At 40.8% G+C, this 25,105-nt stretch overlaps 1 protein-coding gene across 1 annotated transcript in view; it reads right to left on the bottom strand.

Annotated features, from left to right (window-relative positions):
- The window catches only part of DPYD (dihydropyrimidine dehydrogenase), a 351,478-nt gene that overhangs the window by 173,661 nt on the left and 152,712 nt on the right, over positions 1-25,105 (bottom strand). The window contains exons 12-14 of the mRNA XM_075710934.1: positions 23,103-23,313; positions 13,305-13,489; positions 5,138-5,353 (exon numbers count right to left, since the gene is read on the bottom strand). Coding sequence (XP_075567049.1) covers positions 5,138-5,353; positions 13,305-13,489; positions 23,103-23,313 — 612 coding nt within the window. The remainder of the gene's footprint in view (positions 1-5,137; positions 5,354-13,304; positions 13,490-23,102; positions 23,314-25,105) is intronic.

The following is a 25,105-nucleotide window of genomic DNA, read 5'->3' on the forward strand; positions in this document are numbered from 1 at the left end:
AAGATTAAAAATGAAGTTAGTCTGCATGTTGATTTCTGCTGGTTCTCATAATAAAGGCAACTGTTTCCACATTATTGAAAGCGACAGCATCACAAATCAATGCATGTCACAACAGAATAAAGACAGATGTATCTGATTAATCAGAATTACATTTTAGAAGTGAAGGAAGCATCTAAAAATCAAAGCAAACATTTCTGCTACCCCAGTTGGTTTTTTCCTCTTTCTAAGCAGCCCGTACAGTGCACCGAGAGAACAACAAAGCCTGAACTCAGTTGATAAAACCCACATTCCTGCTATAAACTTCTCACTGTGGCAATGGATATGGTATAGAGATGTGCACACTTCATATAACCTCTGACTTATTTTGATACTATGTTTACCCAAACTTTCTGATCACAGGTTTTGATGCAAATTTGGTGCACTAAACAATACTCACTAATAAATTGTAAGTAAATAAACCAGCTCAGTATAACACTTCTACGAAAAAAAACTCCCACTCACAGTTATTTGTTTAATTAATGCAGTATCTCTCGTTCTGCGGGTAGTTTTCTTTTTATCTAAGTTCTAAAAGAGGTAATAATTGGTATTCATTTATTGCGGACTCTACGATACGCAGCTCCCCCATTTGCCATCAATAGCTTGCCAACAGACTTCACAAATAATACATTGCGGCACAGAGTTATCTGAATAAGACAGAAATAGTGTTTGAGCCAGCAGAGCAATGCGCTATTGATCCCACAGTCAAAAAGGGGAGACAGGAATGTAGGAAAAGGTGCGTGAAAGGGCATTTTTATTCTGCCACCATTTGTCGTTCCTAGTGATAGTCCATCTTAAAAGCAGTTATTCTCATTTCTGGAAGAAAACGTATCTACTTGATACTAAAGCAGCTGTGCAAAGATGTTTAACTTGGTAAATGAAATTCTACAAGTCGCTGTCCCCCTCACAGCTACCTACAGACACATACAGGTCCAGTACCCTATAATTACTATTTGCATTATACTCTAACGTCCCGTACCTTCTAAAATATTTGGAGTGCAGTACACTTAAAGGCAGAAATACTCCGAAGGAATTTCAGCTCTTTCTCAAGTTAGCTTTTTTTGATGTTTCAACAATAGTACAGTAGTATGCAAGAACAAACTTTTGCTGAATCACTCAAGAGTTGAAATCCTCACCCTGCAAACAGAAAGCGCTCCGCGGGTTGTCATGAAGGCAATTACGCAGCAAAGCGGGTGGGTGTTTGAAAAGGGAGCGAGCACGGCACGAAGAGCGAGTGCTGTGCTAACTCCCTCTGCGGCAACGCGCGATGCTTTCAAGGTGAGGCCAAGAGAGATGAGGGTTGGGAAGATTGGGGGAGTAAACGATGGTCCAGGGACCATCAATGCTACCAATGGTAGCATTGCTACCCAACAGTCCCCCTATACGAGGAAGTACGGCCTCTCACGGGCTGCAGGGATCCCTAGCCTGGCATTTTAGAAGAGTTTTCTGTGCTAGGGTAGTGAAAGAGGGAAAAGGAGAAGTTGTTCACGTGAAATGAAGCCTCTGTCTTATGAGAATCACAGCTCTCCAGCCCGAGCGCTTTCTATCTCTGTCCTTGGATCTCCTCCTTCCGAGATTTGTCTTGCTTTTCTCTCTGATCTTATTCCACCACACGGTACTTCACGCACGGAAATCTGCGGTTAGGCTGTATATGCTTTTCACTAGCCATATGTCACTCAAATTTAGCCTGCATCAGTCACTTTTGCTGAAGTGCCAAAGGATGCCCATGGTCAACAGGGAAGTCGGTGGTTTCCCCATCAGTGGCTGAACACGGCGGTGAATTCAGTAATAGGCTCTGGAAAAGGGAGCATTTCTCCTGCTGCTCAGCCTCCCGTTGCCACACAGGCAGTTTACGCTTGGCCTTTAACTACTGCAAATAAGAAGGAAGCCCACAAGTTAAACCTAAGCAGGAAAGATAAAATGAGGAGACAAGAAGGATGAACGCAGAACCCTGCTTGCATCACATACAATCAAGGCTGAAGCGGAAGAGCTGCGGCTGCCAAAAACTGTGTCTAGCAAGCTCCCTTCCTCCCAGAAGCTGTTCCACTCTTGGGAACTGTACTGTCTGGGGAGCAGCTCTGCCTCCTCCCACTGACTCTGCAGGCTTGGATCAGGAAATCTTTGCTCCTGGTCCTGCTACGCAGTTAAGCTGTGACTAGCTGGGGAGGACAGCTCAGTCCGAAACCTCTACCTCCAGAGGTACGGCAGCCCAAGAGAGCATTCCGCTCCCTGCTGAACGCTGCACAAGATTGACGTCTACATAACCAGAAGCTAAGTTTTAAAAAAAACAATAAAAGTTAGCACGTTATGCCAACCTATGTTATTCCAAACTCTCTACCAACTCCTTGTTCTCGTATTAAGTCAGTAGGAGCAGTCTTTGTGTTGTACCAACTCAACCAACTTGAGTACCAACTCATTGTTCACGTAAGAACTGCTGTACCTCATTGAGCTTTTCTTCTCATTTGAAATATTCATTTTTGTAGCATTAATTACCATGCTACTATCATAAATAAAAGCAATTTTATTTCTGCAACACCTCGCAGCCGAGCATCTCAAATCATGTCACAAATATTAAGGCTTAACACCTGCGGGAAGTGCACTACTGGGAGGGACACAATAGTAGAAAAACTGGGTAGTACTTGGGTGGGACACGGTCCTACTGCACACAGCAACACACGATTCAAGAGTTTAGGCACCAGAGAAAGACTACGGCCTCCTACTGAACTTCAGAAGAAAGCTTAGCTAGAAATAATGACCCCTGGACTAGAATTCATCCAAAGCACTTTTCTGAACTTTTTCCTCTTTCAAGTAAATACTACCTGCAATATTTTGCATCTTATCCCAACACATAGAAAAAAATAATTGTAAAAATACAACCACTTAAGATACTTGCTTTTAGCAATCCTCTCACTTGAAAGACCTCCACCCAAGTCACACCTCCAGAGCATGGCATCCAGCGGAACACGCTGCAGTCGCCATTTGAGAAATGACTCAGAGTCTGCTGCTTCGTGGCGTACCAACATCACTTCCTACAACATGCGTGTCTTTCCTCCTGAACTCCCACCCAAGCTGGAACGCAGCCAGCGTCTGTTTAGCTCTTGAGATACACAGTAATCAACATGCAGTCTGGCGGGACTGCGAGCATACCAGCCATAAAACTGATAAATAAATAAATCTCAGTACTTGCTATGAGTTGCCTTTAGCCTAGGCACTGAATAATTACAGCTGACGGTATGTTATACGCATAAGTCAGTTGTAAACATACTTGAATGACATTTATGTCCTAAAAAGTGTTTTAATAAGAAACGCTGTGAAGTAGATTGGAATCTCCACTACAATCCAGAAGAACACTCACTTTCTTAGGGCTGCTTCAGGTATAAGTGACAGCAGAAGCCAGCCTGACATACTTTACAGTGTGCTGTAGCAAAACAGCGTGTTGTCCTTAGACCCTCCTCGTATCGGAGGGCCACCCTCTATAGCTAATTCACTTATGGTACTTACCCATGTAGAGGTGGCAGAGTAATAAATCCACCTTTTCCCTCCTGCTAAGGTCTCCATCTCTTAGCACACTTTTACATGCCATCTCTGAACCATCATCCTTGTCTCCAAATTCATCTCGAAAACTCTCTTCAGCCCATGCCACTGTGTCACTGTTGCTCAGGCCTATACCCAAAGCTTTGCCTTTGATTGTCTTCCTCTATCCACAAGTCAAACTATATCTACATCCCAGCCCAAATCCTGTTTCTTTTCTCTGCAATACGTTGTCCTGGTTTTGGCTGGGATAGAGTTAATTTTCTTCCCAGCAGCAGGCACAGTGCTGTGGTTTGGATTTAGGATGAGAAGAATGCTGATAACACGCTGATGGTTTAGTTGTTGCTCAGCGCTGCTTATGCCAGGCAAGGGCTTTTCAGCTTCCCCTGCTCTGCCAGGGGCACAAGAAGCTGGGAGGGGGCACAGCCAGAAGAGTTGATCCCAACTGCCCCAAGGGCCATTCCATACCACATGATGTCATGCTCAGTATAGAAACTGGGGGAGGGTTGGCCAGGGAGCAGCGATCGCTGCTCAGGGACTGTCTGGATATCGGTCGGCGGGTGGTGAGCAATTGCATTGTGCCTCACTTGCTTCGTATATCATTATTATTATTATCATTATTATATTGTTACTATTATCATTACTATATTACTTTATTTCAATTATTAAACTGTTCCTATCTCACCCCAGGAGTGTTTCTCACTCTTACTCCTCCAATTCTCTCCCCCATCCCATCGGGGTAGGGGGAGTGAGCGAGCGGCTGCGTGGTGCTGAGTTGTTGGCTGGGGCTAAACCACGACAACGTTTATCAAAACTGTTGTTTGCTTTCACTGTCTAAACTTCTTGCTCCGTCTCATTTTGCCATTTTGAATGTAGTAACAGGAAACCCATCCCGAATGCAGTTCTCAGGTCGAACAAGCAATTACACACTTGAAGTCTACACGAAAGGCTTTATTTTAGGTGCTACGCTGAGCCATAGCCTTCAAGACTTAGTCCTAACTCCTTCCTCTTCCAGTACGTGTTACTGAAGGTTTATGTCCCCGTACTACAAACCTTCAGCACAACTACTCTTCCCTTCATAGGCTTGTTTTATGTTGCCTCCATCTTCCCCTTCCGCTACCCACCCAGCCTCAAGCTTACGCCCACATTATCACATTGCAACCACAACTCAGTTTCAATGGCTTATCTTGGCAGTCCTTGGCACAGAAGCCGCCTTTGATGAGCTGCTTGATGAAGCTGTTACTCACTCCCTTTGCGTTCTGATCCCTCACAGAAAACACTTTCACTGCAATATTTAACAAAAAGGACTATTACCCTTACTAGTTGGCTAATATTAAAAGGTTGGGGAATAAAAAGGAAGAATGTAACAGCAAATAAACCCAGAAATTGTGTCACCTCTACACTGCACTGTTGGAACCTCCCAGACTAGTTGGCCTACACAATGCACCCTACCCTTCCCTGCTATCTTTATGCCAGCTAGGTTTAACGGTGCCATTCCCAAAAGATTCAGATTTTCCAAATATACAAAGAAATGGTCACACGGTAAATATACCTTAAAATATCTCCTTACCTTATCCAGGGAGAACGTTTTAGTGACAGCAAAGCCCCATCCAGCTTCAAAAGCTCTTCGAATCATTGAAGAACTAGTAGTAGGGGTTGCACTGGCAAGGCCAAAAGGATTTGGAAACTTCAGTCCAGCCATTTCTACACTGATGTCTACTAAATCGATGGGAGTATAGAAGAGTGGTAGTTCTGGAACAGTAGAAACTGCAACACCATGTAAGGACTGTAAAAAACAAACAAAAACCACAGAAATTTTTGCTGATTCGTTTTCATATAATTTATTATTTACCCTGATAAGGGAGTAATTTATATATAATAACCCAAAGTTTAAGTATTCCATTGTGTGTTCAGACTTGCAAATCAGTAAAATATGCAAACACTTGCATATGTAACATCTTCTGTCCAAGCAGCATTCATGCTGAAATATTATGCCATGCTGGAAATAACTGAATAATAATAATAATAATAATAATGATGAAACAGTTATTTCCCATCCTGTACTGCTAGCCTGGTTCAGTCCAAAGGTTTGTTCAGCCATTCCGAACAGCCAGTTCTGTTCCCTCCAGCAGCCAGCAGCGTGAGATTGAGAAAAGACCTTTTCTAGTTTTCTTCCCAGGTGCCAATTTATAAAAAGTGTAGGGACTTGTGAAAAATGAGGGAAGGCATCCATGTGTAGGATCACTCAGCCCTAACTCAATGTATTTTGAACCCCTGCACCTTTTTTCTCCCCTTTTAAAGATTTTATCTAGCCTATGCATGGGATACACAGCAATATATGCAAAACTATTATTGGTTTAATATTTAATTATATTAATATGAATACTTTAAGGGTGACAAAAATTAGACTCTGATCTGGAATCAAAGCAGAACATACACATTATTGCTGTGACTTTTGTTTTCATTTTAAAGACGGTCTTTTCTCTGGAGAGTCAGTGAAAAGTTTTCAAGTAAATGGTGCATCTAATACTGTAAAAACCGTAGAGAGAAAATCTTTTTCTATGTACGGATACTGAACAGCATCCTAATCAGGCTGTAGTAGGCAAAATTAAAATCTTTGCTTGCTCAGATGGTTGACTCAATAAAATCACAAAGCAATAACGCAGGAATTTCTAACGCAGAGAAGCCCTACACAGTCGGTGTTGCTAATAAGTCCCAGCGTAAGATCGCAGCAGTTTCTTCTATCCTGAAAATGAAGATTTCTTCAGCAGGATAAAAAGAACCACTACCGGAGGTGTGCGGAAGATTTTCTGTAACAGAGTAAAAACCTCAGCCACTTACAAATTGCTGCCTTTTGGGTTGGTTTTTCTTTTTTTTTTTTTTTAAAGGAACTTATTTACCCCATTTTTACCTGTGAAAATTACTAAGCATGGATGGGATGAAGGATTTTTTTTTTTTTTTTTTTTTGTTTAGTGCCTTTTGCTTCCTAGGCTGGGTCAAAACCTGAGAGCTCACATGTCTGGTTTGCTCTGGGACTGCCTGGATTCACTTCTCAGACTCTGACCTCAGCTCTTCGCTTTCTTGGACAGGGAAGATACATTTGGGAGCCAAATTTTCTGATGGCTTAAAAGCACTGAAAGTAGTGGAATTGTCCTAGCCTGAAAGACACAAACCTGAACGCGTCCTTAATGGTGGACATTTCGAGAAAAGCTAATTTTTAAAGAGCCCTAACACGTGGGACCAAACTCCCTTCGGTATCACGACCTCTCCCAGCTAGCAGCCGATGCAGCCATGCTTTATAAAAAGCCAGACATTCCCCATCTCCTCCCTCCTGGGTGCTCGCTGCTTCCTGCCTCTCCTACTCCACACACCAGAAGGATCTGAGCTCTTAGAGGAGCAAACAGCCCAGCACTCTACATCTCAAAAGCTTTTGTTAACTGACAAATCAAAGAAAAATTAAAAAAAAAACCCACAACAGGAAAAAAGAAGTATTGTGTCTTTTGATTATTTTGGGTTTGATTTCATCCTTTTAACTTCTTTTCAGTCTTTCTTAACTAAAACTTCAACTGCAAAATGTTGTTTGCAATGCCAAAACAGAACTTCCTGGATCACACGATTGAAATTAAAGCATTTTTAAAACGTTAGCACTTCTTGTCTCCTACGTATTTGGAAGTGGGGACATCTCTTGAAACCAACACTGATATGCTGAACTGTTACACTGAACTCTTTTGATTTTGATTCTGTAAGAATGAGAGCAAAGACAGACTTACGGAAAGGTTTTTGGCCAATTCCACTCCACGTGCGCATGTGAGTAATAAACCTAATTTTCCATTTTGAAAGCAGTTATTTGTTAACTCATTTGCTATCCAGAATTGTTCAAATGTTCTCTGTGAATATATTTCAGTCTGTGGCTCGCTCATGAACTATTCATTGCTTGTATAACTGTAAATACTGATTGCTATAGAGAGATAGATAGATTCAGTGCTTAATATGCAGCTTAAGTTACATTGTACTGTTCCTTTTCCCAAGCAGGGCAATTTAATCTCTAAAAGCTGTTGTCACCTAAAATGAGCGTTGCTTGAAAGGGATTCTTAACTAGAGAATCAAAATGAGCTTTCTGTGATAAAACAGAAAATAAATCCTATACAAGACAAAAAAAATTAAAATCCACCAGAGCAGTGGAAGACTTTTGAACCAGGTGGTTGAATACACCCGTGCAAAAATAGGCCTTGCCACCTGCATGCCAGCAGGTCAACCGGTCAAAAGCAACTTCCCAAACCATAGGCAAAGAGGCCGGTTCTTCCTGCCACACTTCCCTCACAAAGAGGAAAAGCACAGGCCGTTCCACCCAGGCTCACTCAAGCCACCGCGAGATGCGCCTAATGGTTTGTTAGGGATGAGGTGACCCCGGTGGAGGTGGCACGGGGAGGAGAAGAAAACAAAAGGTTTCAATGGAATAAACCAAGTCTTTAAAAACACACAGGGGCAGGATGCAGCTGAAGGTTCGGTAGCCAGTGGCTATACATCCTCGCAGATTTATCTCCCTCCTTCCGATCACTTCCCTTTTTTGCTCTATTTATTTTTTGCTGGTTTTTTCCTTTCAGCACAATGCTTATAAAAGAAATAAATTTACTAAGCCCTGATGTGTTGTTTTCCACACAGCAAAACTTTTGGCAAACTAAAATGTTTTATAGCTTCCTGAAAGCAAAATCATCTTTATAATGAAGGATTTCCCTGACATTGCACAAACAAATAGGAAAAGAAAGCCTGCAGGCAAGGGTTTATTTATAATAACTCTTCCCTTGATTTTTAAAAATAGAGGACAGAAAGTCCTCTAATTTGATGCCAACCAGCTGCGCTAACAATATTGCAGGTACTTATTGTTCCAGTCACGGCAATTTTTTGGATAGTGGAACAGGGTGGTGAAAAATCCCCAGCACGTTGCACGCGGTGGCCCGACCTTACTCTAACCAGAATATGCCTGGAGGCAAAAGCAGCAGAGTCTGTAGTGCAGGGCGGAGAGACAGGAACTCGGCTTTAGACCTGATACAATTTGTGACATTCATTTTCTTTAGATGGAGAAAATTCTTAACCACGGCGATATGGTCTAATTCCATTTTCAGGCCTTTAACAAAGATAGACTGTGAAAGTGAGTAGTTGTATTACTGTTATTTTTCACAGGGAGCCTTCTCTACAAATCCTACTGCCTGGAAGAGTTTTCCCCAAATACTTTCATCTCACCCTTGCTTTCTCCATTTTTAAGTCTCTTCTTAAAACCTATCTTTTCTCCCTTGCACGTGCAAGGGAGATGTGGCACATGGGGACATGGTTTAGTGGGCATGGTGGTGTTGGGTTGATGGTTGGACTGATGATCTTAGAGGTCCTTTCCAACCTTAACGATTCCTAGTTTTCACTTTCATTAAAAAAGAATCCAGCCACCAAGCCAGAAATTACTACTCTACCCTAACTGGTTTAGTGTGGACTTGGTAGTGTTAGGTTAATGGTTGGACTGGATGATCTTAAAGGTCTTTTCCAACCTAAACGATTCCATGATTCTATGCTGCTTCTATCCTCTCCCCGATTATCCATTATTTAACTTTGTTAGATACGTTTAAACTTTATTAAGTATGTTCATGTTATTTCGTACAATCTCAGAACAGTTGCGGACAGGATGCCGGGGGACCAGCCAGGCCAACACCCTTGCTCAAAGCAGGGTCAACTAGAGCAGGTTGCTCAGGGCTCTGTCCAGTTGGACAGAGATTTTGTAAGCTCTTTCCTGACTTTCTGTTTCTGGAACAGACATACTGCTTACTCAGTGGTAAGCAACTAAAATACCAGGTTTCCTGCACTTGCATTTAGTCCACCTTTTTGCAAATGGTGCGTTGTTAGTCATCGCCATGCCAGCGTTTCGTATGTTGTTCTAGCTAAACAAAGGGACGTTCAGTTTTTCCTTCAGTTACCCTGAAAAGGCGCAGACAACATAACTAACGGCTTCAAAGACAAGCTTCCTGGGAACCACCCATCTCTGGAATTGATTATGAAATAATGTACATTCATGCATGCTCGAGGAACATGTGAGAATGGTCAACCTTCATAAAAGGATTAACAACTATAGTCTTCAGATACAAAGCCCATATATTTTTTGACAGCACAGATAAAGAAAAAATAGCAAATATACATTACTGCTTCAAAATAACACAGTGATGTGCTCAAAATTCATATTGAATAGCGTCTTAGTGAAATGCAATTTATATCAGTTGGGATCCAGCCCTCTATTCTTTAAGTGTGTCATGCACATTTCAGTCTAGGAAAAACAGAAAAGGAACTGTCCACACTGGGGAGATTACAGTAAAGAAAAGATAGGTTTAAATACAAGAAAACTTATTGTGAACCAGAGAGGAAAAGTCACTTTTTAAGAGGGATTTTAGTGAGGAGAAGATGGCAGCTTGACCGACGCGTATGGGAAAACGCTCCACGGGTAAGTGTACGAATAGAGCAGGAGTGAAGCACCCAGGCTGGTGCAGTGGTTCAGGAAGAAAATACTGGAAGGATTGCGACATGAGAGCTGTCTTTGCTCTCAAGGCAGGCATAGAAAATTAGAAGTCAGTCCTGCAATAATTGTGAGTTACCCTGAATATAGGTATTGTATTATTAAATCCCACTGATCAAAAAGAAATGAATGGTAAGTGAGGCATGGAAGAGAACAGCAGCCTATATCGCTTCTGCACAAGATCATAAAGCCACTGTTGGACAAAACTGAGGGCCGTTACAATCCCCAAGCTAGACAAATCACCGAGATTATTTTACAGAAATGTTTATGTCATTCAGGGAACAACAAGAAAGGTCGAATCCTGAAAAACTGTTGTGAATAGTAGACAGTTGCATGAATCGGGCTGATTCTGTTTGGATCTCTAATGACTTGCAAAGAATGGTTCTAGGAAGACTGACTATATTTTCTAACAGGTTCTACTACAACTATCCTTAGTTAGGCTTTGACTGGTCATGTTTATAGACAGTAACCTGACACAGCTGCAGGCAATAACTTCTGAGATGAACCTATGCTTCATATAGTGGGAGGAATATGTTAAGAGGCAGGAGATATTTAGGCAACTAATGATGGAACGTTTCCAGCATAAGAGCAGCCAAGAAGCTTCTGTAAATAACTCCCGGTTTTGAACATAAGGCATTTCTGCTGGAGAGTCCTTGAGTCTGGATCTCATGCTTCACTTGACCACGTGCCAGAGCTTGCAGTGATTGGAGTTTCAGGGCACATACCAGGCCCATCTGTTTGCTTAGCCTTTTGCCTGGAGTAGGTTGGGATACAAGCAGCGTGCCGTTCAAACAGCGCGTTCTGCAAGCAGTCGGGATGGTGGGTTTGCGTTTCAGTCTTTGACATGGTCTTGGGTTGGTTGAGAAATCCTACGGAATAGTTTTATTTTCCTAAAGGCTGACTGCATTATTTATAGATCCCGGTGCCGAGATGGTTGGCGATTTTGGAAATGGCTACCTATTCCTGTAACTAAAACGCAAACAGATAGAACCGATAGATGGTATCAATGTATTTATTTAAAATTTAATGCGTACTCGATTCAGACACTCGGATCACAGGAAGGTTGCTCGTCTGAGAATCTCACAGTAGAGAGAAAATAAGGTAGGGTGTAAGGGTGATTTTTTCATTTGATATTGGAATTTTCCAGAATACCGGGCTGTGAATTGAACGCATGCACACACATGCACGCAAAGGCACGCACGTGTGCACATACCTACCCCCATCAACATCAGGGTAACGCAATCCTTCTCTAAACAACTTCTTTAAAAAACAAACTCTCCTCCAGTCACTAAAATTTCTACCAGGTCCAAACAGTGGTGAAATAAATTGCCAAATTACAGCACTCTGCACCACCGCAACCAGATTTTACAAGGGCTGCACATCCAAATAAATGCCCCTGGGCAACCCATTCATCTAACAGCTGGAAAGGTGACACTTGACATTTGGAAACTTTCCTGTGAAGATTGCTGTAAGGCTTTCCCATTAGCTTCCTGGGGAGACTGTAAGGTCGAATAAGCTGCCTTGAAACCTGCAAAGGGTAACGAAAATGCTCTAATATCACAAGCCTGCTTGATTTAAAATTCTAATTCTCAAGCCATGACTATTCAGATTTTTTTTTTTTTCCCCAAAGTATTCAATACATTCCAGAGGGGGGGAAAAAAGCCAGCTTTGAGGAGGAAGCAACACGATAAAGGGGGGTTTTTAAGTGATGCATGTATTTCTGGAGGTTAAAGAGGAAGGAGCCAAAAAGGAGGAGATACCCCCCCCATCACAGTTACCCAAATCCACCGTGCACTAAGAAATTAAGCAAGCAGGTCAGGGATTAAAGATGTTTCACACTCAGCATTTTCATAGGGTCTAAGAAGGCAGGACACAAACAGTGCTTTAGAACAAGTGAGAAAAAATATGCACAGATACTAACAACAAGCTTTCAGCTGAAGTATTTTTAGGAAGTGAAATCAGACCCCAACAGCATGAAATTGCACAAACATGCAATCAGAGAGGCTTTGAGCAGATGGATGGGGGAGAAAGACATCGAGCTGTTACAGTCCCAACTTCAGTTGTTCAAAGCTCTTTTTTGTGGGAGAATGAATCATGTTTCATGTTTCTAAAAAGTTCCTCTCACTATGAACACACTCTTTGTCAGCTGGTTCTCCACACACAGGCTGCGTCTCCTGTCTCTGCAGGTTCCTCTGCAGTTCCTCTGGACTTCGTGCTCTTTCTTTTACTGGAAAACTTAGGGCAGAGGTGCTCGGTCAGCAACCCACAAGGAGCACCAAAAGGGAACATGGACTTACCAGGTTTTTCAGGTCTGTACCCATTAAACTCACATTTCTCAGGTAAATTCTCCGTCGCATTATAGAATCGTTTAGGCTGGAAAAGCCCTTTAAGATCACCCAGTCCAACCATTAACCTACACTACCAAGTCCACACTAAACCAATCAAGGGTAGACCAGATTAACCCATGTCCCCAAGTGCCACCTCTGCCCGTTTTTTGAACGCTTCCAGGGATGGGGACTCCCCCACCTCTCTGGGCAGCCTGTTCCAATGCTTGACCACCCTTTCCGTGAAGAAATTTTTCCTAATATCCAACCTAAACCTCCCCTGGCGCAGCTTGAACCCATTTTCTCTTGTCCGTTCCTCTGCGCATTCTTGTGTCCAGTTTATCAGCCTCATCGGAGCAAACTTTGGTTCCGGTGTAGATAATCTGAGTGCTCTGTAAACTGTTAGTACACTTGCACTCTAAAAATACTAAAATTGTTTTCCCCAGCTAACAACATTGGCAGTATTTAATTTTTACTTTAAGCACTATTGAGAGATTTTACTTTTTAATACCGATGGGCTCGCTTCTTTTTCCCAGTTACCTGATTAGGACTCCTACTTGCACTGTGTATTGTGCAGGAAGGCTTGCTACCCTTGACTGGAATTCAGAGCTGGGGTCAAGAAAATGTTGCTTGGATTTTAGTGTTACAATGAGGTAAGAAAGCTGGCTTCAACTACCCAAAGTGAACTATGTGATCCAAGTTGAATGAATCTATAGTGTTCAAATTACCAGATAATCTAGGTATTAGGTCCTCAAAACTTGTATTTTTCATCTAAAACACAACAAAATTATTCTAACACACACAATAAAAGTATCTAAAAGCAGACAGAAATGGGAAAGAGAAAAATACTTTTGAGCAATCACCTGTATGTATCTGTGCATGTACCAGGAAGCTTGTTTTCCATCATTTACCGATTCCACCGTAGTGTTAGCAAGACCACCAAGGTCACCCCCTGCAAAAACCCAGGGTTCACTTGTTTGCATAGTTTCCGGATCTACTTCAGGGAGACCCCATCTGTTAAACTTGATAGGTGCCATGGCCTCTCTGACTGGAATTAAAGTGAATGACAAGTCCGTTAATAGAAGAAACAAAAACCTGTTGCTAAAATCTGTCAAATATACACCGATAACAATTAGAGAAGCAGTTCCGAGTCCTAGTGCTTGCACTTAAATGTAAATCTACGGTAGAAATGAAAAGTCCTTTTAGATACACGAACATTTTTGTTGAGCTGGTGGAGCTACGTAATTACTAACAGGACTCAGCAGAACAACGTGCATTATATGGAGGAGTAGTTTGGTAGTATCAGAAAAGTAACTGGTTCCTGCGTGCCTGCAAAGGCAGACTGGCATACGAGATAAATGTCCACACGCGTCACAAGAAGCGGCTGACTCGACGCAGGCTCAAGAAAGAATTGGTGCTGATGTTCTTCTGGTTGCTCCCTGAGAACACACTGCGTCTCCCAGAAGCTGGGATTCACAAAGTCATTCTCACGGGCGTTATTCATCTCCCAGGGAAAAAGTCCCGCGCTTCTGAAAAGCCTATTAATGAACAATATTAACAAAGGAAAAATACGTTTTCTCCCTTTCCCTCCACCCCTAGTTTTGTACTGCGCTTACCATAGCAACATGCTTTTCTCCTGAATAACCTACCGTACACCCTCTTCTGCAACTTAATATGCAGCATACGATTTTTGAGGTTTCAAATGAAAAAAGAACGTTGATGATACAACTTCTAGAAATTCATTTAAATCTCCAGAATTTACTTCCCACTTTTATTAACCCTCACAACAGAAATGACACTCTGCTACTTTTTGACAGGTCATTATTAAACTTGACTGAAAATTTTCAGATGGAACATTTTCCCACCAGGAAATGTTATGCTATCAAAGCTTTGGCTTTGACGAAGTGCGTTGGTTTTAAAGAAATTTAATTCTGAAGAAGATGTATTTCAATAAAGTCAAATACATCCTGACTTAATATTTAAACTCAGAACATCCTGAAAGTAAGGCTCACTTTGAAACTTGTTACGGATATGAAGAATAAAACCATAAAAACACAGTCAAAATGAAATGCTTACATGAAGACAATATCTTTTGTATCTTTTTCACTGCAATTTCTGATTTTTTTTTAGAGCGTGCGTTAAGATATCTTCATTTTTTTCATGTTAGCAAACAGCATATGTAGGCATTCTGCACAGGAACTATTATTGTCCTTAAAAATAATGTAGATGTGAAAATAAAAAAAATATTTTTTATGCTGCATGACATTATACAAATGGCATTAAATACACAGAAATGCTCAGAAAAAAAAATCTTGCTCTACATTAACATGATTTTTGTTACGCATTTTTAAATTATTTTATTATAATCGCAAAGACACTTCAAAGTAGCTTCATGAAGAGCATCGCTTTTCCAATAAGTATTTTTAGCCAACGCTGATGGCATATATCAAAATGGGGTTTTTTTATGTAGCTTTGTCTACAGGAACTGAAGGTTCTGCAATAAAACGCAGCTTAAAACTGCAATGTCCCTCAGGGACATACCACTAGCAGATGCAGATTGCCAAGGTCAATTAAACTGATGTAGTTGTGCTGTCATAGATGTAGAAGAGAAACCTGCCAGTTTAAGACAAGAATATTTCTCCAGTACGAGGGCAAAGGCACAGTATTGCCCCAGCCTGAGTACACAGCAAGCTTCCAACGCTTCTTTCTTCCACATCATCCTGGCGGAATTTTCTTCCCAGGCTCTGTATCTCCCCTCACCTCCAAATCATATATCAGAAGTGTATTTCAAAGTGGGGGCTGTGTATAATCCGGGGCAAAATAATAAAATAGAAAGCAAGGCACAAACATTGTCACCTCCTTGTCCCACCTACGCTCTCCTTCTCACCCTTGGCATACACAAATATCCAGAGGACTCAAATCCAAAGTATTTTTTTTTGCCAGAATCACAGAAGACAGTTTTAAGCCGAAATACCATAGCAGGTTTTCATACCAGAACTATTTAATCTAACTTCAAGACCTACTGCTTGCACAATCCCTCCCACCCCGCATATACTTGTGGCTTAAATTGGCAAAAATAATATTTGCAGAGTTACAGAATCAAAAACTTTCAAAACTGTTTCCTTCAAAAATATTTAAATTACTGAAGGATCACACCAAACACAACTTTCAGACTGAGACATTTTTCAGTCTGGAAAATGAGGTTTTGGTTTGTTTGTTTGGGCTTCGGGGGGTTTTTTTGGGGTTTTTTTGGGTTTTTTTAAAGGAAAGTGCTGATAATGGCTGATAGCAGTTTTATTTCAGTAAAATTCAGTAATATTTATAAATCAATACATTAGCTTTCTCTTTATGCCTCAGACTGCCTGTACTTCAAGAAAGCTTTTGATCATCTTATATTTGTCATATATAGGATAACTTATTGCATGCAGTGGTACCATCTCAGCATGTGGTCTAGACAGTTCTCGCAAGCTAAATACGTACAGGCTTGTAAAGACATGTTTGGAAAAAACCCAGAGGAAAACTGTGGGATTTGGTATCGGGGATTTAATAGATGACTTTTGTTTCTCTGAGGCAGGGCTGAACCGCAGTAGAGGTGTTGAAGGGCAACATGCTATCGGAGATGCAGTTTTTCAGAAGAAACGATGTAAAACTGGAAGTTCTCACTACTTATTTCATCTTGTGGAAAAACAGGGTATTACCTCTGTTATCCTGGATCTATTACATTTCTCAAATCTCTCTTTGGATTGTTTTGTGCTAAAATAGCCGTCTGGACATCATTATACCAAAAGCTTTCTGAGTGCAAAGAACGCCCAACGTACCTTCACCTGAAACATCTCCCCTGGGCCTGGGGATTTGGCTGCCTGATCAGTATTTTCCAAATTGAGAAAGAACATCTCCCCGGTGGCAAGGTTGACATGGTAGCCGGCAGCTATTCCCTTCTGTCTTTTGTATAATCGCCAAGACTTAGGTTAAGTAAAAATAAAGGCACGATTTAAAAGCATCTTATATAATACGAGTTCCTAACGTCCTCACAATTTGGGTCTGGTACCCGGGGCAGCTGGGAGGCTGAAGGGACCACCTCCTAGACCACCTGCAGAAAGACGGGGAGAACTGTGGTCTTCCCAAAGGCAAGTCCCTGCTCTGCCCCTGCGAGGGGTGAGACAGAGCCTAAGAGCCAAACCTGAGCCTGAAAGGAGGTGACCCCAACTCTCGGTTCTCGGAATTGCTGTTTGACACTGAACGATAAGCAAAGCAGATACCTAAGGTTTTTGGTGGTGCGTGATTTGGGACAGGCGAAAAGAACAGAACGTCTTTTAAATCCCTGCACCTTTGAAGTTTAAAGCTAACGCAGCTTTTCTCTTGAAAATTCGAAGTACAATCCTGTGGCTGCGCTGCCTTCTCCTCCGTATCCTGGTGAGACGTTATATATAATTTGAAAAGATCCTTCTGGATGAAAGACAACATACAATTGAATTATTCTAACGCTATCAAGTGATGCTAACACAAATAACACCAAAAAAAAGGACAGTTCTGAATATATATTCCAAATTTGCTATATTCACAGAGCAAACAAATACAAATGGAAAAGCAGCAGCAAATTACGGCACTTGCAAAAACAGTATTAAAATATAAGTGAATACAGAAAAAAATGTTTTAATTAACAAAACAAATCAAATGGAAAAGATTCCTCAAATAAAGCTTTAAAAGTGAGTCTGTGTGTGTTTGACTGCCATGACTAATTTTGTATCCATGTAATGTGTGTTCAATTTGGGCTTATTTAAATAGCAGAAATGCTCATTAGCTGCAGTATATCTGTGAAGCTTCAATAAACAGTTTAATGGTTTTTATGTTTAACCAATTTCATAAGTTCCTGTAATTTTAGCTTTAGTGGCTCATTAATGTTATTTTTGATATCCATCTTACAGACTTCCTTTACAGTCAACAGTGGCGTTCCTTCTGAAAAATACAAATATAGTGTAACTTTCTTAACCTCAAATATAAAAGTGCAGCCGTCACGTGCACCGCTACACTGATTAACGGCTGACACTGCTCAGTCTAAATGCCCAGCAAATAAAGAAAGGCACGATCACACTTGCCGCAGTCTCTGCCCCACTAGCCTACTGAACCAGGATTAATAAGTGGGTTTTGTGTTCAAAAAACGGGCAGATGTGGCACTCTGGGACATGGTTTAGTGGGCATGGTGGTGTTGGGTTGATGGTTGGACTGATGATCTTAGAGGTCCTTTCCAACCTTAGCAATTCCCAGTTTTTACTTTCATTAAAAAATCATCCAGCCACCAAGCCAGGAAACATGAAATTATTCCTCTGCCCTTAATTGGTTTAGTGGTGGACGTGGCAGTGTTAGGTTAATGGTTGGACTGGATGATCTTAAAGGTCTTTTCCAACCTAAACCATTCTATGACTGGATAAAACTGGGGCCAGGTATGCTAGGAGAGGCTCCTGCTGCGAGCTGGTACTGAGTTTGTTTTCTGCCTGTCACCAGCGAGCAAATGTGTACTGATGCCTATCGGGTGAAAGAGCAGAATTCCTGCTCGAAGTTAACAGGGCTTTAGAAGCCATCATGAAGGCACTTTTGGATACTGGAAATCGGTAACCATTTCAGGCTGTGGATCTGCTGTGCCCAAACTCATTCAGCAAACCTATTTGTGGAGAAAAAACCTATTCCAAATGACTCAGCAGGAACACTCCTACCTATTTCACTAGGAATCTTTTGAATCTATAAAAATGTTTTAAAGCTTCTGGTGACTAAAAGCCTGTTCTGTGGGTGCGAGGCAGACGCCGTGCTACTAGGGAGACACCAGGTCACCCCGTGGGCAGTCCCAGCTGGGCCATCACAGCCACCTCTCCCTCTCCCGCCTCGTCTTTCAGCAGACAGTCGAGGCTTCAACACTTTCCGGCTGAAGTTTAGAATCACAGAATCATAGAATCATTGAGGTTGGAAAAGACCTTCAAGATCATCCAGTCCAACCGTTAGCCTAACACTACCAAGTCCACCACGAAACCAATTAAGGGGAGAGTCATAATTAACGTCATATTTCCTAGTTGTCTGAGCCGGCTGTACTCAACACTCAACACTCCCTGTAGGTTCGCCGGCTTCCGTACCCTTTGAAGTTCTGCATTTGTACAAAGGAAAACAAAAACCTTTTTCATTTACGAGCTGAGAGCTCTGCAAGCTTTTTCCCTCTTTCCCTAGCAAATGCTTCTCAATCTATAGAAATAAATATTAAGTAGGAGTGGATTAAATAACAACATTATAAGCTATTTGGGCAAATTTACCTTTGCTGTATGTTGAACTATACTGGGAGGGCAGTAGTTATACTCTAGGAAGCCTTCTGGGGTTTGCTGCTGCATTTTCCAAGCAAGATGACAGTCGTACTAAAAGCAAAATATCTGAAAGTTGTGACTGATTCCCAGAAATGTGAAATAAAAGTTTGCCCTTCAGTTACCATGCAATAGCTAGCTACTTCCAAAAAAATTAATAAAACATGTTTTTGCTCACAAATAGCCTACGCTTTCTGGGGGTTTTTGCAAAGGCAGTATTTGGGGTTTGCTTCGATACTTTTGCATTCCCCTTTTTTGTCTCTCCAGGAAAATAAAATAGACATTATTGTGCTAAGATTCAGTGTTCTGGAAAATGGGAATATTTCCTCTTTACTGCTGCCTGCTAAACAGAGTGTTGAGCTAAACTTACATTGCCAGTTCCCTATCCTGCCTTAGTCCCCTGTCCTGCACGGCCTTTTGTAGTGCGTTTTGAACAAGTGTACTATCTTGCACAATTTCTCCACCGTTCTCCTCAGAAAGTCCAGGTTCTCCTCAGAAATTCAGGAAAATAAATCAGAACAAGGACCTTTGCTCCGGTGCAAAATTTTGCAGTGCAAAAATATTGTTCCCTTTTCCTTATCAGAACACAGTAGGTAAGAAAATGCTTATTCAAAGTTTAGACTTTAAAAACAACTGGACCGGTGTTAAGTAGGATGTTGAGGCTGTACGCAGTGCTAGGGAGCACACAGAACTGCAGTTGTGTATATTGAGTAGTTGCAATTTGGAACGGTGACAGAAGATATTTCAGTAATTCACTAATACCTCCTAGGCCTCCAAAATAACAAACCAAGCAAATGAGCAGGAACATGAGGAAAGGTACAGAATTCTCACACAGCTCTGTTTATGTGGGTCAGTTATGATGGCTTGAAGGCTTTGGTAAGCTATGCAATACAAAAAGGCAGCTTGTGCTTGCCAAACTTTTTTTTCTTTTTTTTTTTTTTACACAACAAGAAGCAAAACATTTTTCTTACTCCATCTGCAGCAGTTTGATTTGAACAATTTGTTGGTTTCAGTAAAGTGGTAATGTTCTTAAAATAGTCTAGAAGGCAACTCTCCTTATTTTGTCTATTAGCAACTTCCCAAGCATAAAACGGACTTAGGAGTCCATTTTTTTAAGTTAGTGATGCATCTGTATGATTCCCAATGGGAGGATGAGTACCTACTAGAACTGCTGCTTAAAAACGCAATCATCATTTTATTTTAACAAAACAAGAAAGACTAAATACCTGCTGTGAGCACGTGGAATCTCAGCTGCAAACTTAATAGTTACCGTGCAAGAATAAGAAACATCTTGTTGAGGATAACAGACTAGGAAAGGTTTTCTAACCTATGAGCTATTTCTGCTCGGAACAGCAGCCACCCACGTGCTTATGCCCTGAACACTTTACTGAACTGGGGCTAAGCCGGATTTTAACGCCTCTGGTTTTCGTACTATTTTCTTTATTCTGACATCAGGAGCATCAGCATTTAACAATATTAATAACAAATAGGCTATATCCTGCTAGCTTAGCCCATACCGATACTGCGTTTGCAGTTCCCTGAGGTGCCTTACGAATTAGGTCAACTGAGAGAGCTCTTTGTATGAGCAAGAACTAACACGTTTATTCAACCTGCATCCGAGTCATCCAGCCATGGAATAATTCAGACTAGAAGGGGCCTCTGGAGGTCACCCAGTCCATCCCCTTCTTCCAAGTTAGATCAAGTTCCACATCAGATCAGTTTGCTCATGGCACTGTCCAGTTTTGAGTCCCTCCAGTATTTTCATCTCCATCTTTTGATGGAGAATACCTGAATATCTCCATCTCTTGAATACAAAAATGTGCTTCCTTTTTTTTTTAAAAAAAAAGCCACTAAGAATACAAGATGCTTTCAGTGGGTTTTGTTGGTTGGTTTTTTTTTCATTTCTTTTTATTATGTATGCTGAGGCAGCCTGGAGATTTGGTTGTAATCCAGCTCAATGGTGAAAAGTAAATTTGACTTTCATTAAGACAGCTTAGTCAAAAAATAAAGATTTAAAAGCAACTGAAATGGTATGCTCAAAATAAACACTTTATTCCCTCAAGTCTTAGTTTCTTTTCACTTTCACAACATCCAGAACAATTGCCTTGCATTTTCCCTTGTAATTTGATTGCTATTCTAATAGCAGTTTCACCAAAAATACAGCGTGAAACTGAGGTGTGCGCTCACCCCCAAGGTAAATGACTCTCTTCTTTCATGATCGGCTCACTGCATGACTTTGTTCCCCTCCCATTTTATCTTCCTATTTAAAAATGACACAACAACTAGTTTAGACAGGGAACGTGTACCACGAGATACAAGACTGGCACAGTATTATGGCTAAGCAACACAGCGAGTCCCACCGTTTAGCTGAAGCAGTTTCAAATGTGGGAGAAAACAGAATCACTCCTCCATCATAGGGTCTATGAATCACAACAAAACATACGGATCACATAGGCTAATATTTGATTTACCACGTGAGGTTCTAGCAAACCTTCCCAAAAAACCTAAACAGAGGGTTTTAAAAACAACAACAAGAAAACTTTCCAAAATTCTCATTCAAGTCAACTCCACCACCGGAGTAGCTCATGAATCCCTTAAAGATTAAAAAAAGTACTTCTCCCTGCTTCCTAGGGGTTAGACTGAGCCCTAAAACATGACCAACGCAGATGCCAGACTCTCTATACGGGAATACATCTCCAAGTGGAACGGGAGTCTGTTCTCTCAAAGAGACGTAGACTGCAGCTCCTGGAATAAACTTCAGATGTTCCTCAAGGAAGCAGGCTGATCCTTCTTTTTCACTGCAGGAGAGAGTATAGGCTCTTCTCCTGGCTGTATCAGGGTTTAACTTTATACACAACTGGACTGGTGAACAGGAAGCACCGAGTAGCTCGTTCAGATTACAGGCAAATCTGCTATCAGCTATATTCTAAAATTCTTCAAAGGGACCTATAATTTATCTTCATTAACCAATGTTTTGTCTTCCTGTGAAGTCGGTACACTTTTTGTATAATTTTACCAATAACTCTAGAAAATCTTACTATCAGAAAACTCATTCCCTTAACTTCATTTAAAACAGCGTTATCTATAATGAATACACAGAAAATGCAGATGTGAGAAGTCATAAATTTTATATGTGCCTGAGGGATGTCCACAAATGCTACTAGACTCTGCTTAGATTATTTTAGATTTACGATTTTCCTTGATTGAAAAGATTCACAAAACCACATTATGCTAAGAAATTTTGAAATTCCCTTTGCACTGGCAGAACCAGCATCTGACTACCAAATTTTCTGGTGACGTGTACTCTGAGGCACTTGCCATGTCCTCTGTCAGAGCATTTCTACCCAAAGGAGCATGACAGCATGTCATGGGGTAATTGGCTGGCATGACCGTGCCCTGGAGAGGTAGGCACATTGATCACTAAGGCTTTCAGAACCCGCTAACCTTGATGAACATCTCCGGGCTGAAGATCTATTCATTTTATCAATCTGTCTTCTGCTGAGTCGGTGTTTTTTACTTTCGAGGCACATTTGATGTATGTGCCTGAACTCTTTAAATCTAACCTAGTGGCAGAGGAGAACAGTCTGAGCTCTGCTCAGTTCCCGTGTTCTTGGTTGTACTCATGCTCTTCAGCTCTCTTTCTGCTACATGCAGACAATTCATTCAATCTCTGCAATGCCACCTGGGTGCCAGTGTCTGTATCTTTACTATGGAACTATGCCATTGCTAATTTTTAAGACCAAAGCTTGTAAAGTGCCACTAAACAACGAGACAAGCTGAGACAAGCGCAGGTGAATTTAACAAATACTGTGTATGTGAGAGAAGCCACAGTTCTCTTGCGTATGCACAAGAAATGAGTGATAGCCAGACCAGCCGAACGAAAATAATGAATCTGTCTTAATTCTTGCTTAATTTAATAGGTTAAAAAAAGGTTTCAGAGATCAGATCAGTTCAGTTTAAAGTTGTAGTATAATGAGTTTCTCTAAAGTTAATTAGCGAGACCAGAAGAAATCCCCACGAGCATTCTTTGAGACCCCATTTGCATTTAGAGGAAAGCAAGATATATACTGAGCAACTATACCTCTAATCTGAGTTCCTGCTCTATGCAGCGATATACAGAAAACTGGTTTGTTATCAGACCCTCAAGTTTTATTCTAAGAGGTATACCTAAAGGACAAAGAAATTCCTGTGAAGCGGAATTCCTGCAGTCACAAGCTTTGTAACCTTCAGAAGACTCATTTCGCAAAACCGTCAAAGGACAGGAAACGGCTGCAGCTAAAATAACAATCAGCATTTACAGAATGCGTTAGTCAGGGTTACCTTTAGTGTCACTTAAAATGGAGCCAAAGGCACTGATCACCACATCAGCTTTCAGACGGACAACCTGATCCTCATCTTCTTTCCAGTTTCCATCATTGTCTTGTTCGGTTCGAACAAACTCCATAGCAACAATTTGTCCACCTCTAAGTACAACTTTCCGAGGGGAAAGGAAAGGCAGAAATTCACACTTCTCTTCTTTTGCAAGTTCCACCTGTAGAGTAGAAGCAATAAAATATATAACTTGAACACTGTTGTGTTTTTATGAAAAAAGAAAAAAAAACATAAAACATTTTTTGACTCAAGATGCTACCACGCATTCTTCTGTAGCAGAAGTCACCTGTGTACAGTATACAGCCAGTCATCTTAATACCAACTTCCTGTGCTATTAAATCAAGCAGTTCTAGACAGTGGCACTAGGTAAATTTGCAATGCAAATATTTCTCTAATATATTTTCTTATTGTTCCCTGTTACTTTGAATATGTATAACTCCTTTGAGGGCAAAAGAGTTACCTTATGTAACTATCTGCGTCTTTCAAGAAGACGCCTCGTATTAATTAAGTACATGCCCTGATTTGTGTTTACTATGATTTTAAGATGTTATTAAATGCTGACTACCATGTGGAAACAACAGTTTTCGGAGGGACAATCCAGACTTAAGATCTTCTGAATCTCTGCTGCAGTAAAACTGCTGAAGTCAAAGAGCATTTTGTCTCAGCAAAGTCTTCAGGATTTGATGGTCTATGATTGCACAACAAAACTTTTTTGAACATGTAATATCCAACCTGACATTATTCTAGCACGGGCATTAATAGCTGAAGCTACTTTTATTTTACTTTTTTCCAAGGCCACTGCATGATTGGATGAGTACAAACATTGACAACTTTTAGGAATTTACCCAGGTTGCTAACAAAGATTTTGGTTCAGAGTGAGAGCTGATTCTTGATTAGTAAGAAGCTGAACAGCACATGAGTCTGTGAGCCTGTCTGTGCAATGGCTTCGGTCACCTCATTGCATCTAGAATTCTTAAAGGAAGTGCAACAGAAACACAAGTAAATTCTGCAGCAAGAGACCCTCTATTACTTTTTTTGTACCTCCATTCCCCTTCTATAAGATCTCTAAGATCTACCAAACTACCATAAATCTCATGATAAAGGTGCATTAGATGTCCTGATATGCTCAAGTACACAACAGTGTAAACTATGTACCAAATAAGTGATAATGGGAAAAAAAACCCACCAAAATAAGAACATCTAACTTGAAAAAAACCCTCCTGTAGCACAGATACGCTGAGGAAGCAGAGTCAGCTTCCAAATGTGCAGATGTCCTGATAAATGCCAAAGTGCAAAGCCAAACTAAAAATCAAATTGAACACTAAAGCCTGTGATGAATGACACTGCTCTATTGCCATTGGCAGTGATTCAAACCCAAAATCACTGTAAGTAATTTTCTTACAAGATTTCATAGGCTTCCGAGACAATGTCAGGATTCATTAGACAGCAGCCAGAAGGTATCATTCCAGCATCTAACCATGACCTGAAGAGTCACCTACAATACTCAAATGGCTGTTTGATCTCTGGGGTGCTGCCAAGATTATACATTTTACTGTATTTTCTCATTTACAAGAAATTCTACCCCCTGTATGCAAATGCATCTCTCTGACTTTACAGGAAACAGGTACAACTGAGAAAATTTATTTATACAGAGACTATGTGTGTATATATATATATTATATATATATATATTTTAATTTAATTTAGTTTAATTTTTATTTATACATATATATTTTTAGTCTAGTCTACCCTTGATTGGCTTAGAGTAGACTTGGTAATGTAGGTTAATGGTTGGACTGGATGATCTTAAAGGTCATTTCCAACCCAAACGATTCGATGATTCTATATAAAGCTACCCTCAGACCTTTAATAAACATTTATGCATTTTAAGAGCATTTTCACAAACAAAACCTTTAGTAGCTGTCTTTTAAGTACCTAGAGCACACTTTCAG

Source organism: Pelecanus crispus, chromosome 5, assembly GCF_030463565.1.
Source record: "Pelecanus crispus isolate bPelCri1 chromosome 5, bPelCri1.pri, whole genome shotgun sequence".
Classification (NCBI taxonomy): domain Eukaryota; kingdom Metazoa; phylum Chordata; class Aves; order Pelecaniformes; family Pelecanidae; genus Pelecanus; species Pelecanus crispus.